At 39.8% G+C, this 12,355-nt stretch overlaps 2 protein-coding genes across 6 annotated transcripts in view; both read left to right on the forward strand.

Moving 5' to 3' along the window:
- Positions 1 to 276: 276 nt before the first annotated feature.
- On the forward strand, positions 277 to 5,926 carry wdr1 (WD repeat domain 1). Its single transcript, XM_085924983.1, has 15 exons — positions 277 to 417; positions 1,237 to 1,358; positions 1,605 to 1,695; positions 1,782 to 1,929; positions 2,116 to 2,296; positions 2,559 to 2,636; positions 2,761 to 2,841; positions 3,007 to 3,240; positions 3,461 to 3,548; positions 3,784 to 3,940; positions 4,151 to 4,238; positions 4,356 to 4,466; positions 4,710 to 4,883; positions 4,978 to 5,122; positions 5,196 to 5,926. Exons 1-15 carry the CDS (start codon positions 402 to 404, stop codon positions 5,300 to 5,302), a joined length of 1,821 nt encoding a protein of 606 aa, XP_085781109.1. The 5' UTR covers positions 277 to 401; the 3' UTR covers positions 5,303 to 5,926.
- Positions 5,927 to 7,817: 1,891 nt separating this feature from the next.
- slc2a9l2 (solute carrier family 2 member 9, like 2) overlaps positions 7,818 to 12,355 on the forward strand; it is a 38,653-nt gene continuing 34,115 nt past the window's right edge. For 3 of the 5 annotated variants that reach the window (XM_085923375.1, XM_085923372.1, XM_085923376.1), the window contains exons 1-2: positions 9,352 to 10,061; positions 10,340 to 10,441. In XM_085923375.1, coding sequence (XP_085779501.1) covers positions 10,008 to 10,061; positions 10,340 to 10,441 — 156 coding nt within the window. In that variant the 5' untranslated portion in view covers positions 9,352 to 10,007. Of the gene's footprint in view, positions 7,869 to 8,665; positions 8,956 to 9,351; positions 10,062 to 10,339; positions 10,442 to 12,355 lie in introns of those variants that run through there. The other 2 variants (XM_085923374.1, XM_085923373.1) reach the window with 2 other exon arrangements.

Below are 12,355 nucleotides of genomic sequence, written 5' to 3' on the forward strand. Positions count from 1 at the left end.
TTCGGGGACTCCCAGCTTCTTATTGACTTCACTGATCGCTTCCTCAACGAGGGTACCAGTTGAATATCAATATAATTATAATGTAAAACACAATTCTATTGAACAGGTTGAAAAAAATAAATCTTATTAGGTAATTGGTGATTCTCTGAGAAGGGGCTATTTGTGTGGGCGGGGCTCATATCCCAGAGCCTGTGAAGTCAAATTCGGGGCCAAATAATTCCATCACAGTGCGTGTTCAGTGGATGACAGTGACAGCGTGGTATGTGAGTTTACCATATATGGTCAAAGGCAAGCGACGTGAGGGCGCTACCTGCTTCCGGGTTTGTGCGTTCAGGGAGTTCTCAGCCTGCTGGCTCCACTGATTTATTGATATTAAGAAAATCAAGTGATCAACAGCAACTATGTCGTACGAACTGAGTGAGTATGCATGTTGAGTTGCCAGGGTGAAAAAAAAAAATCTAATTAAGGTCTTCATTTGTCTGGTTTCGCTCAAGCCAGTCATTCGGTTAGCATGAAGCTAACTAGCGAGCCTCACCCGCATACGATTGATGATTTTGACACATCCTTCCTCGTGATCCGGACACATGCAATACTCTTGTGGCCGTCTCTGTGTGTGTGATTATTATTATGATTAATTGATCCAGTTAGAGTAGTTTGGCGTCTTCAAACTTCTGTCATTTAGCTTGCGTACTGGCACGGTATACTGTGTTATTGTGCTCACTCATTGTTATGACATGCCTTAACAGGCTTGAACACAATCCCTCCTCCGGGAAACCTTACCTATGGAGTGGTTAATGATTTAACTATTAAAACAATAATAATCAAAAAAGAAACAACAACCTCTCAACAAAATACAGTTGTGGAAGCTGTCGTGCAGATTAAATGCATTGCTTGTGGTTTCTTAAGTTGGTGAAAAGGAGGACATAAATACATCTACGTGACTGCAATATTTAGCATGCTGAAACCATCTCGTGCCGGTTTTTTTTTTAAACATGCTTGAATTAGATTAGTGTTTCAGCATCCTTTAATGAGCCGAGGCATTTTCATTCAAAAAAAGTCGCAGCAATCATCAAAAGTAACAGTAAGAATGAACACAAACATTACTGATGATGATTATGACACAACTATTACTATTATTGTTATTATTATTACTGTTAATAATACTGTCATTATTATTATTACTACGATTATGATTATTATGATTAAGCAATGTCTCCCTGTCATGACTACTTTCAGGAAAAGTTTTTGCCAGTCTGCCGCAGATGGAAAGGGGAGTTGCCAAAGTGATTAGTGGTGATCCCAAAGGCAACAATTTCCTCTATACCAACGGGAAGTGTGTCATCATCCGGAACATTCAGGTAATTATTGAAAATTACACTTTTGTTTTGATAAATGTTGTCGTTGATGTATACCGTGCATGTGTAACCTGCTTGTCATGTCAGGAAGTCTAGAATTTCAGTCTGTATTAATCCACTCTGACCTTTTAAGCAAATCAAAGTTTCCTACCATTTGACCTTACATCTAAAATGATTATTTTATTAGATGCCATTGCAATGCAAGGAAAACAAACAATCAACAATTTGTTCTTTTCTTTTCTTTTGAAGAACCCAGCCATAGCAGACATTTACACAGAACACGCCCATTCCGTTTCTGTTGCTAAGTACGCCCCCAGTGGTTTCTACATCGCATCTGGAGGTAACAAGTCTGTTTGAAATAGTGCAGTCAGTGACCATTTTAATGGATTACCACAAACTCACTATAAATGATAATATTTGTGTCAGATGTAGCAGGAAAGATCCGTATCTGGGACACCACGCAGAAGGAGCACCTTCTCAAGTACGAATACACCCCATTATCGGGCAAGGTGAAGGACATCGCATGGACAGAGGACAGCAAGAGGCTTGCTGTTGTTGGGGACGGACGAGAGAAGTGAGCATCTGTCCTTCCTTTAGATGAACTGGTGAAGTGTATCTTTAACCACCATCTCGTGCAGGCTGTTACTTGTCTTGCTTTCACTTTGTATTTCAGGCAGTTGGTCTTGTACAGCTAGTGGCAACACAATTTCGAAATAACTGACCTACACAAACCAAACCTGTGTTTGCATTCTTTCTAAAGGTTCGGGTCTGTGTTTCTGTGGGACTCTGGTTCTTCAGTAGGAAGTGTTTCTGGCCATTCCAAATTAATCAACAGCGTGGATATTCGTCCAAAACGTCCCTATCGAATGATCACCGGCAGCGACGATACCTCTGCTTCTTTTTCCGAGGGGCCTCCCTTCAAGTTCAAGTTCGCGATACGTGTGAGTAAAGATCTTCTTTTATTGATTTCACATTTCCCAGTAAGTTAGTCAATGACTGCTAAGTCTTTTTTCGAATTCTCAACAAAAATGTCATGGTTATTTGTATGCTAACTTGAAGTTAATTGTGGCATTGACCCCTGCCACAAAATCATACCTAGAATTGTTTCTAATAATTCATCTTTTTCATCTTGTCAATTATGAAAACTGAAATTTATCCGGAATTGACAAGAAATGTTTTGCTTGACATGTGTCCCGCTGATAGGACCACACCCAGTTTGTCAACTGTGTTCGTTTCTCTCCTGATGGAAGTCACTTTGCCACAGCTAGTGCTGACGGCCAGGTAAGCAATGAGGCGATGAGAAATTCTCAAAACCTGAAGAAAAGTGTTGTATTATTCAAATACAAGATTTTGCTCAAAGTAACAAATAGTATATATTTCATTCCAATCAATTTCTTTTCCTCAGATCTTACTCTTTGATGGAGCTACTGGTGAGCACATCAGTGGCCTGGGAGGAGAAAGGGCTCATAAAGGAGGAATATATGCTGTAAGTTTGACACCTTTTCACTTTTAGGATGCCTGTTTTATTTTAACTTTTGATGACTGTATTGTAGCATGAAAGGGGTAAAGTTATGGATGATGTTATAGTTTGATGAGCTACCGCACGAGTATGTTGAAAAACAACCCCCTCCGGTTCCCTTTTGTGCCTTAGATAAGTTGGAGCCCAGACAGCTCCCAGCTGATTTCTGCCTCGGGGGACAAGACTGTCAAACTCTGGGATGTCAGCGCCGGTACGGCGGTCACCACCTTCAACATGGGCTCTGAGGTAGCGGACCAGCAGCTGGGCTGTCTGTGGCAGAACGAGCATCTCCTCAGCATCTCCCTGACAGGCTACATTAACTACTTGGACAAGAACAATCCCGACCGACCTATACGCACCATCAAGGTCAGCCCAATAGAATTTTAGCTATTTGCGATTCACGCTCTGTTTTGCTGTGGAGACTTTTCTAATACATTGGTGCCTTGACATATGAGTGAGCTATTTTACGATTTTTTTTTTTTTTTCGAGACGCGGGCCGCCATCTGGCCAGTTTTTGCTCTCGTAAGCTCAACCTATTACGGAGTGTTATTTCTCCATATGGCTGATCCACGTGTTCTTCCTACAGGGCCACACTAAGTCCATCCAGTGTGTGACGATTCACAGAAGTGATGGACGACCATACATCTACACAGGAAGTCATGATGGGCACATCAATATCCTTCTCAACCAATGGCACATTACAACAGCTTAGATGCATTCACTTTTGGTGAGAATTTCAAATGTCATGGCACTAAATTTGAATCAAAAGTGGACAAATAGATGTCAGAATACACATGATGCATGTCATTTTTAATTAAATTGTGCCATTAGTGCCACAAAACATAACAAACTAACAGTTTTTTCCTCAGTAATGTTTCTGCGATCATTTTCACTTAACCTTTGTCTCACATTACTGGGATGCAGAGACTGGGGAGAATGATTGTTTCTCAGGAAAGGGCCACAGCAACCAGGTGAGCAAAATGGTTGTCAATGTCGCTGATGAAGTGGTGACGTGCAGCATGGATGACACGGCGCGCTACACCAGCATCAACAAGAAGGATTACAGGTAGACACATTCATCAAATAAGCATTCATTGCATGTGCATCCATTAGCAAGTTTACATTGTTAGCAGATGCAGTCACTATTTTATTCTTTCACTGGGTTTATTGCATTGAACTGACTAGGCTGGGGCGTTAAAAGTAGTTTAGAGGAGTCTATAATGATTGTAAATTGTTTGTTTGAGTAATATAAATATGCAGCGGTTTGTATTTTCAGTGCATCTGATGTGGTGAAAATGGATTCCCAGCCAAAAAGCATCTCAGCAGCTGCCGGGGGCCTAACACTGGTCGTGTGCATCGGCCAGGTAATCTTTCTGCTCGAGCCAAATTACGCATTCTAAATACGCAATGTTCATGCGAGTCTGTACATTAGAATTTAATGTTAGACTCTAAATGAAGGAATCCATGAAACTTTTTTCCAGGTAGTCTTACAAAAGGACAAGCGAAATGTCTTCACACTGGAAAACCTTGACTACGAACCCGAAGTTGGAGTTCTCAATCCAGCAGGGAACACTGCCGCCGTGGGGGGGACAGTGAGTGAACATCTAAGAATTGGCAGTCACAAATGACAGACTCAACAGAGCCTGAAGTGACGAAACAAGACAGCTGGTGGTTTAGCTAATGGCTGTTCTGTTCTGAGCTGCTTGGTTGCACAAATGGGCTTTGGTGTAGGTCTCCGGGAAGCAAAAGCACCGCATGTGAACAGCTTCTTCTCACATCTTAATTGGTCCTGGTAAAGGAGGACTCACCTTTACTCTCCCTCTTCTCATCCGCAGGACGGTACCATTCGTCTGTACTCGGTGCAAGGCAATACTCTAAAGGATGAGGAAAAAACCATCCAGGTTAAAGGTGCCATTACAGATATGGGTTACTCTGATAATGGAGCCTATTTGGCAGTCATTGATGACAAGAGGGTGGCCACAGCCTTTAGTGTGGCAGATGGCTACTCGGTAATTATTATTATTATTATTATTTTTTTTAATCAATTATCATCCACAGTTTTCAAAGCTGACCCCCTGCCCTCTCCCTGCTATTTTGTTCAAGGTCAAAAATGAGTTTTATGGACACCATGCTAAACCAGTTAGCTTAGCCTGGGCACCTGATAATGAGCACTTTGCCACTGGTGGGATGGACATGATGGTTTATATTTGGACAATTGGTGATGAAGACAAGCGGGTCAAACTGCCAGGTAGGTCATCCTGTTTTTAACAAAAAAAAAAGATGAAAATTGCATTAATTTTTTTTTTGGGGTACGCCTGCAGATTGTCACAAATTGCACCATGTCAGCGGCCTGTCTTGGATCGACGCGAATACTCTGGTCACCACTTCTCACGATGCCAGCGTCAAGCAGTGGACTATTAAATACTGAGACGGATGCTGACCAACATCTACATCCCCAGGAACAAGGACTACTGTCAAGTTCAATCACCCCCCCCCCAATCTAAATGGTGTCTTTTGCTGTCTGCCAACATCAGAATTGAAAACTGTTATGGTGTAAACAAAAAAAAAGAAATAAATTGGGCAAAATATATATTTTTTGCAAATAAGTGCAACATCCCAAGAGTCTTTTAGACATCTCATTAATAATTGTGTGCACACTGCTCAACATTCCATAAATAATTTCAGTTGTTGGGCTCAATGCATCCCAAATTGATGGATGAACCAAAAGTGTTGTTTTAACACTAATATTGTGTTTCAAAGACATTTGAATCTTTTGGTTGCAATCCTGAAATGAGAAGCCCTCATGTCACATTTTCTTTCAAAGGGATGAAGCAGTGAGTGGGTGCAGCTTTTTGCTTTCTTGGCTAAAACTTTGCTTTTTATAGATCTTCTTGGACTAGGGAGCAATTATAGCAACTGAAAACAATCATTAAGTTCATTCATTCAAGGATCTTTTGTTGTATCTTTTGGGTTCTACTTGTCTCACTATTTTCATGTTTTGTCTATGCATTTGTTAATAATATTGCTGGAAATAAAACAATTTTGCATTTTCTCCCTGATTCATTGTATTGTGCAGCACTGACTCTGATATAAACAAAATTGACATCCTAAATTATTTCACAACAGATTTTAGAAGTTAAAACTGATTGAAGGACAAGGTTCCCTCAAATGTACAGTAACACCGAATCATTGCACTGACCCAAAAAAAAAACTTGGAGGATCTGGTTGAAGAAATTTGTGATTGGCCGACAGCAAAAAGTAAACAAAAGTGGTAACCGAAAACATTACTGTCAATAACATCGCATGCTACTAAGTCACGTTATAGCCAAAAACCCGATACTCATCGAGACATCTGTCCGAGGAGGAAAGCAATTCTGTGTCTTCCTTTTTCTATTTTGCAAGCTAATTGAATCAGCCCACTGATTCTCATGTAATTATTCTTTCCCTAGTGGCTTAGCTGCAGTTTCTCTGGCGGAGGAATCTTCAAGATAAAGAGTCTGGTGAGTGTTAATTAACTTGATAAAGTGTGATAAAGATAGCAAATTTATTATGCATCTCTAAAATATGGGTCAGGGTTATCGCCAAGCCCTGACCATGACAGAAAGGCGTTTTTACATCTCATCGGATGACATAATGGGAGTATATTTCTTTAACCCAAAAGTTTGATTGGATGAACCTTTGCCTTGATAATGTTATCAATGGATAGATAGGCAATGAGAAGAAACACCTCCCGTTTCAGGGCAAGGCCTCGTATTTTGTAAGAAAAAGTAAAACAAGTATAACCTGCAGACGACAGGATCACCTAAAGACAGCAAACATTGTTTAGATGTTTTCTTTAACACCCTGTGGTGGAGTCCAACTGTTTTCCTCCTGCTTTTACGCACGAGGGGAAATCTAATACACGTGTTACCTAGGCTCCGAACTTGAGAAAAGGACAACTCTCAGGGGCGACGACCCGAAAAGTCCGAGTTCCATTACTTCTTCATCGTGAGTATCTGCTCACGGAGCAGCTGGTTCATTTTTTGTTGAGATTTGCAACCACGTGCGGTGGACTACTTTTTTTTATGACATGTCATATTTGCCATATTTTTTTTATGGTTGCCTTCCATGTGTTTTAAACATTGCTTCATAATTTGTTCAGTAAATTACCACGTGAGGATAAAGCAGTCATTGATGGAAGAAAAGCGCCTTAGGAGAGAACTTTATGGGCCATAAAAAAACGCTTCTGTGTGTTCTTGATAGCTGCACCCTCTGTCGAGTAGGAATTTCTTTTACACAGGACCGGAGAGAAGTTGCCATTTTGTTCCGTGAATACTCAGCTCTGCTCTTTTTTAAGATCGACTCGTCAACTCACGTGGGTATCAGCGTAATCCTCATCGGTGTTTTTTGCCGCCAAAAGCACAAACGTTCTGTTTATACCTTTGGGGACAACAACACAATGTCATCATTTAAAAAGAACTGGCAGTGTTTGGGGAGACACAACAGAGGGGGGAAAAAAAAACATTTTAGCCTCTTGAGTTTTCCCCCCACATCTGCTTCCCAGATGGACTGCATTTAACTGCTTTAGCTCAGAACAGCTCCGTTTCGTCACGTGCTGTAAACATGTGTAATATGATAACTTATCTCTCTCTAGTAAACTCAGATTTGCTCATAAAGTTATGTCTTTGATCTTGGCAATAAATACTGTACATTTGGACTCAATTTTATGATAATATCTAATAGTGTTTGTAGGCCATGATAAATATCATTCAGTCTTTATATAAGTGGACAAAAGCTGTTGTTATAGATACAATGGAGACGTTCAATGTTTCCTGGGTAACACGAGATACCGGGACATACCCCCAGACAGACCCGTGCAAGTTAATAATTAGTGAACTTTTGGTGCAGTCCTCATTACACACACTGAGCAAGTCAGTGGACCTTCTGCACCCATTGGATATACACGTGGGTGAGTATATTCCCACAGCAGAGAATGAAAACAAAAAATGATCCAGGTAGGCCAGTTGTTGTTTGTTATCATAGTCACAGAAAAGCAGTAATCTACTTAAAAACGTAATATAATTGTAACTACAACAATACTTGTTTGCTTTGGTGATCTTAAACCATAAGCAAGAAAAGTGTGTGTGTTTCCCATGCTTTGATTTGTGGAACAAAATAGTTTAAAACACAGAATTTCTTACAGCTTTAAATACCCCTAAAATATTCAATCATTTATTGGACTGACTTGCAATTTAATGAATAATCACCTAAACTGTTTTCATTCTGCTTATCTAATCAAACTAATTTACTTTCTGGAAGCTTAGTGCTAAAGGGAATAACAGGAAACTGTTTAATTGGATACTGGCCTCCACCGTTTACTATACATACAAGAGCATAATTGTTCCAAAGTCCTCGGGGGAAAAGAAAAAAAAAAAAACCCTGTCATGGAATAGCGAGTCATTCTCAAAGCTCGAAGTAATTACCCATGCCTAAATTGCCAATCAAAATGTTGCATTCTATTTTTATGACCACTCGGTGGCAGAATTAGTCTTTCACGTCATTGGTGATTATAGCAAAATATGCAAAAAAATAAATAAATAAATATGATTATTGCACTGAAGATTGAGATGTGCTGGCTCAGCACTTCTTGGGTGGAGTTTGGATGTTCTCTCCGTAGTTGTGTGCTTTTATGTACACTTGACAACATGAATGAAATTGCTAATAAGTTTAACAAGTACCACTTTTTGGTTCTTTTATCACAAACAGGGCATTTTAGGTTGTATTACCTGACATGTTTCGGCATGAACTTCCGCCTTCATCAGAGTGTCACTGCTGTAATTGTGACGCGTCTTTATCAGCTGATCGATGAATGAAGGCGTGACTCACCTGTCAGATTTGACAGATGAGTCACGCCCTCTGCTGTCCCTTCACCTCTCCAAAATGCTGCTCCAGGTGGTAGAGAGCATGTAGGCTCCCTCGTCTCTGTTGATGGTCCTCGGGCCTCGTTTACGGATCTCAACCGTCTCTCAGCTGGTAAAGACGCGTCACGATTACAGCAGTGATACTCTGATGAAGGCGGAAGTTCATGCCGAAACATGTCAGGTAATACAACCTAAAATGCCCTGTTTGTGATAAAAGAACCAAAAAGTGATTGAAAAAAGGAAACAGAATGAACTTAGTACAACTAGTTTAACAAGTACTTTGTGGACATTAGTCAAAAATTAACTGGAGAAATTACTGCTACTGAATGTCCTGATTATTTTTTAATAGATAGGGAAAAACAACTCTATGTTTCTTTCAAATGTAAATGCGAGGGATATTATCAACATTGTTTCCAACTGTAAGACAAAACTGTCTAGTGATTGTGATGAAATTGATATGAAGAATTTAAAATAGGTTGCCAGCCATTTGTTCAGACAAATTGAGCAGGTCTTACCTTAACAAACTTTTCGGCAGCAACCTCCGCCTTCTTCACGATGGTGATGATGATGATTTTTCCCTTTTGCAGTCATCTGTTATGGCTGATTTGTGGGTCTCAGCAGCGGAAGTGACCCACCTGTCAAATCTGACAGGAGAGTCACGCCCTCGTAGTAACAACATCTGAAAAAGACGTGTCACACAACAAAGGAACATATTGGCTATCAATAATGGCGACATAATGAACACAATGTAAAATGGGTTATTGAGGGTATTGCCAAGCCTTTAACATACATCTTTAATTTATTATCTATGTCTGGCAAATTCCCTCATGAGATGAAAATTCCACTTTATAAAAACTCCGATTTGTCCATTTTGTGCACTCGATTGTTTTCTGTATTTACCTAGTATTTATACAAAGTCATCATTGATATGACTTTTCCCTTGTTTTTGCTTTTTATTTTTGTCTTCATTTGATTGATGATATATGTTTGAAACAAATAAAATGCATTCATTCGTTTTATGTTGGATATAAAGATAATTTGTCATAATTTCATAATTCCTCTGTTTTAAGAATAAATCCCAAATTTGTGACTGCATGCATAGCGTCCAAGTCCTATGCAGAATTGCGGATATATCTTTTTTTAGATTTTCCCACTTCCTCATCTTGATTGTGAAATGGGCCTTATCTGCACATGTGTGTCCTGTTTCAGCAGAAGATCCACTGAACCGCTAAAATGGATCAACCACAGAACGCCGATTCGCCTGAAAAGAGCCGCAGCGACAAAAAGGTTAGTGTACAGAATCCCAAACAAGCAAGACTTAGCTGTGCAATGTTTAGGCAGTGAAAGGTGCAAAGGTTTCCGTGGAGATTATGCACATAAGAAACCATGTAAAACATTTTTTACGGATCGTGAAAGTTTTCCAACATGGACTTAGATCGGCTTTAAAAGCATGTGCGTTGACTTTTGAATGAACCTTGAGTTTGATCAATAACATTTTGACTGCCCCTTCCAAAGACCTCCAATTTGGGTTTACATGACTCCACTTTTATGTGCTTTCTCAATAGAAGCGGGTCACATCCTGTCTGCTAAGTGCAGCTTTCTTTGGTGCCCTGGGCTCGTCTTTCCTTTATGGCTACAACCTCTCTGTCGTCAATGCTCCGGCACTGGTAAGCCAAACTGCCCTCGACTTGGCTACACAACCATCATCACTTTGCTCTTATTTGACTTCCTCCCACACTGGAAAGAAATAATTGTGAAAAAGAAGGGAAAAAAAACTAAATTGTATCTACAGACTATGGCTAAGTGGGCGGTTGTGAGAAGACAGCCAGTCTAGGATGACATATTTTATTCATGAATGTGTAAACACCAGGCATCGCTGAATTATTGTGAAAATCTTCCTGAGACGAAAGCGATTCACAGGGTAGAGTAGCACAGATGTGTCTTCTGATTATATTCATTACATAGACGTGATGAATCTCATCTAAAAAAAAAAAGGATATAAAAAAAGAAAAAAGTGTCTAGACCATTTTGGGGGTGCTCAGGCACCCTTAAATTAAATCCAAGCTCTCCCTCCCAATATTGAAGAGTTTTTTTTTTTTTTAACAAGTTTGGGATGTCGGTATAAATGTTATATTTTACCAACAGAAATGCAAGCGTCCACCCACTGAATGTGCTCTGGTAGCAAAACAGTTAGCGCCCATCTAAAATTCTGATCCGAAAATTGCCCCTGGCTCAGAGCATCATGCAAGTTGATCCCAGGTCGATTTCAAGAAGCGATGGAGATGTCACGGAGGTGAAGACAACTAGAGAATTGCTGCTATGGGTATAAACAGGCCCACTTCAGCTGATTAATGAAATTTAACATTTGATTACTAGCCTGCTATTCTTTTCTCATCATTCCTTCGAAACCAGGCACGAGGGAACTCGACTTTTGGCCCCGTCGGCTAAACCAAGCAGATATCAGTCTTGCCAACTGAACGTGCTTTGATTTTTATCACGCTCTGGAGACAGAAGGTGACTGTCATACGGTGAGAGGAGGAGACGGGGGGGTCATAGCTGGAATAAATGTTTTATAACTGTCAAAGGAAAATGATGGTGATGGACACGTTGGAGAAAAAGAAAGACCCCCGCATCACTTTTCTTGAAATAAGCAGACTCAGTGAGTCTTTAAACTCAGGATGAAGTCACTTAGCTCTTTTAGTTATTGGCTTGAGGTCTAGAGAGTCACAGATCCAAGACCTGCCATAAGTGAGAAATATGTAAATTAGGATAAAGGACTAGAGAGGCTGGATCCTTTGTGAGCACTGTCAAGGTGCCCCCAAACTGCCCAGGGCTTTAAACTATCCATTCAGGGATCATTACTGTATAATAATAAAGTTAAAGGGAAAAAAAAAAAAAAAAAAAAGAGTCATCCCATGGGAAAGTCGCCAAATGGAGCATCTCTGACTTTGCCATTCTCCAAAAAGTCCAAAACGTAGTCACTTTAAAAGCTCAGGGTCATGCAAGTCTATTTACCTGATATAATATTCATTCCATTTCTTGAATTTGAGCTTTTTTTGTTTGTTTATTTGTTAATGAGGAATTAAAACGACAGGGTGACGTCAGGTTCGTAACCTTTATATTTCATGGGCTTTTTTTTGTTCTAAATGCGTTTAATTCCAAGGTAAAAACACTGCGTACCTATGATTAAAGGCTTCTAAAGCATTTTTGTTTGTTTGTTTGTATGAGTTTTCTTTGCTCTTAAATGTCTTAAATTATTTGATTTGTATATGCCTTTAAATATTCCTTTTTAATACGTGTATGAAATGCGCTTTATACAGTCAATCAAACTGCTTTGCATCTTATCTCGAGTTATTCTAAGGCTCGAAGCTTTTCAATTGCACTCGCCTCATTGAATCAGTAAGTGCAAATCCACAATTTTATGTTAAGAAGTCACAAGATTGATCCGATCAAAAGCCTTGTAATTCAGGTGACTGTGGTGAGTGAACCACACGATTCATTTGAGGGAAATTCAATCTTCACTCTGCTGTGTGTTTTTCGAGGAAGGTTTTTTTTCTTTAATTTAAAAGATGTCCCTCGGG

The sequence above is a fragment of the Syngnathus leptorhynchus genome, chromosome 11 (genome assembly GCF_054491065.1).
Source record: "Syngnathus leptorhynchus isolate UIUO chromosome 11, UIUO_Slep, whole genome shotgun sequence".
Taxonomy (NCBI): Eukaryota; Metazoa; Chordata; class Actinopteri; order Syngnathiformes; family Syngnathidae; genus Syngnathus; species Syngnathus leptorhynchus.

What these genes read in the sequence shown, in the direction of transcription:
- wdr1 (XM_085924983.1), top strand. An exon ending in TTTCTACATCGCATCTGGAG is followed by an intron (nt 1,696 to 1,781) that starts GTAACAAGTCTG and finishes TATTTGTGTCAG; the next exon opens with ATGTAGCAGGAAAGATCCGT. An exon ending in ATCAACAAGAAGGATTACAG is followed by an intron (nt 3,941 to 4,150) that starts GTAGACACATTC and finishes TTGTATTTTCAG; the next exon opens with TGCATCTGATGTGGTGAAAA.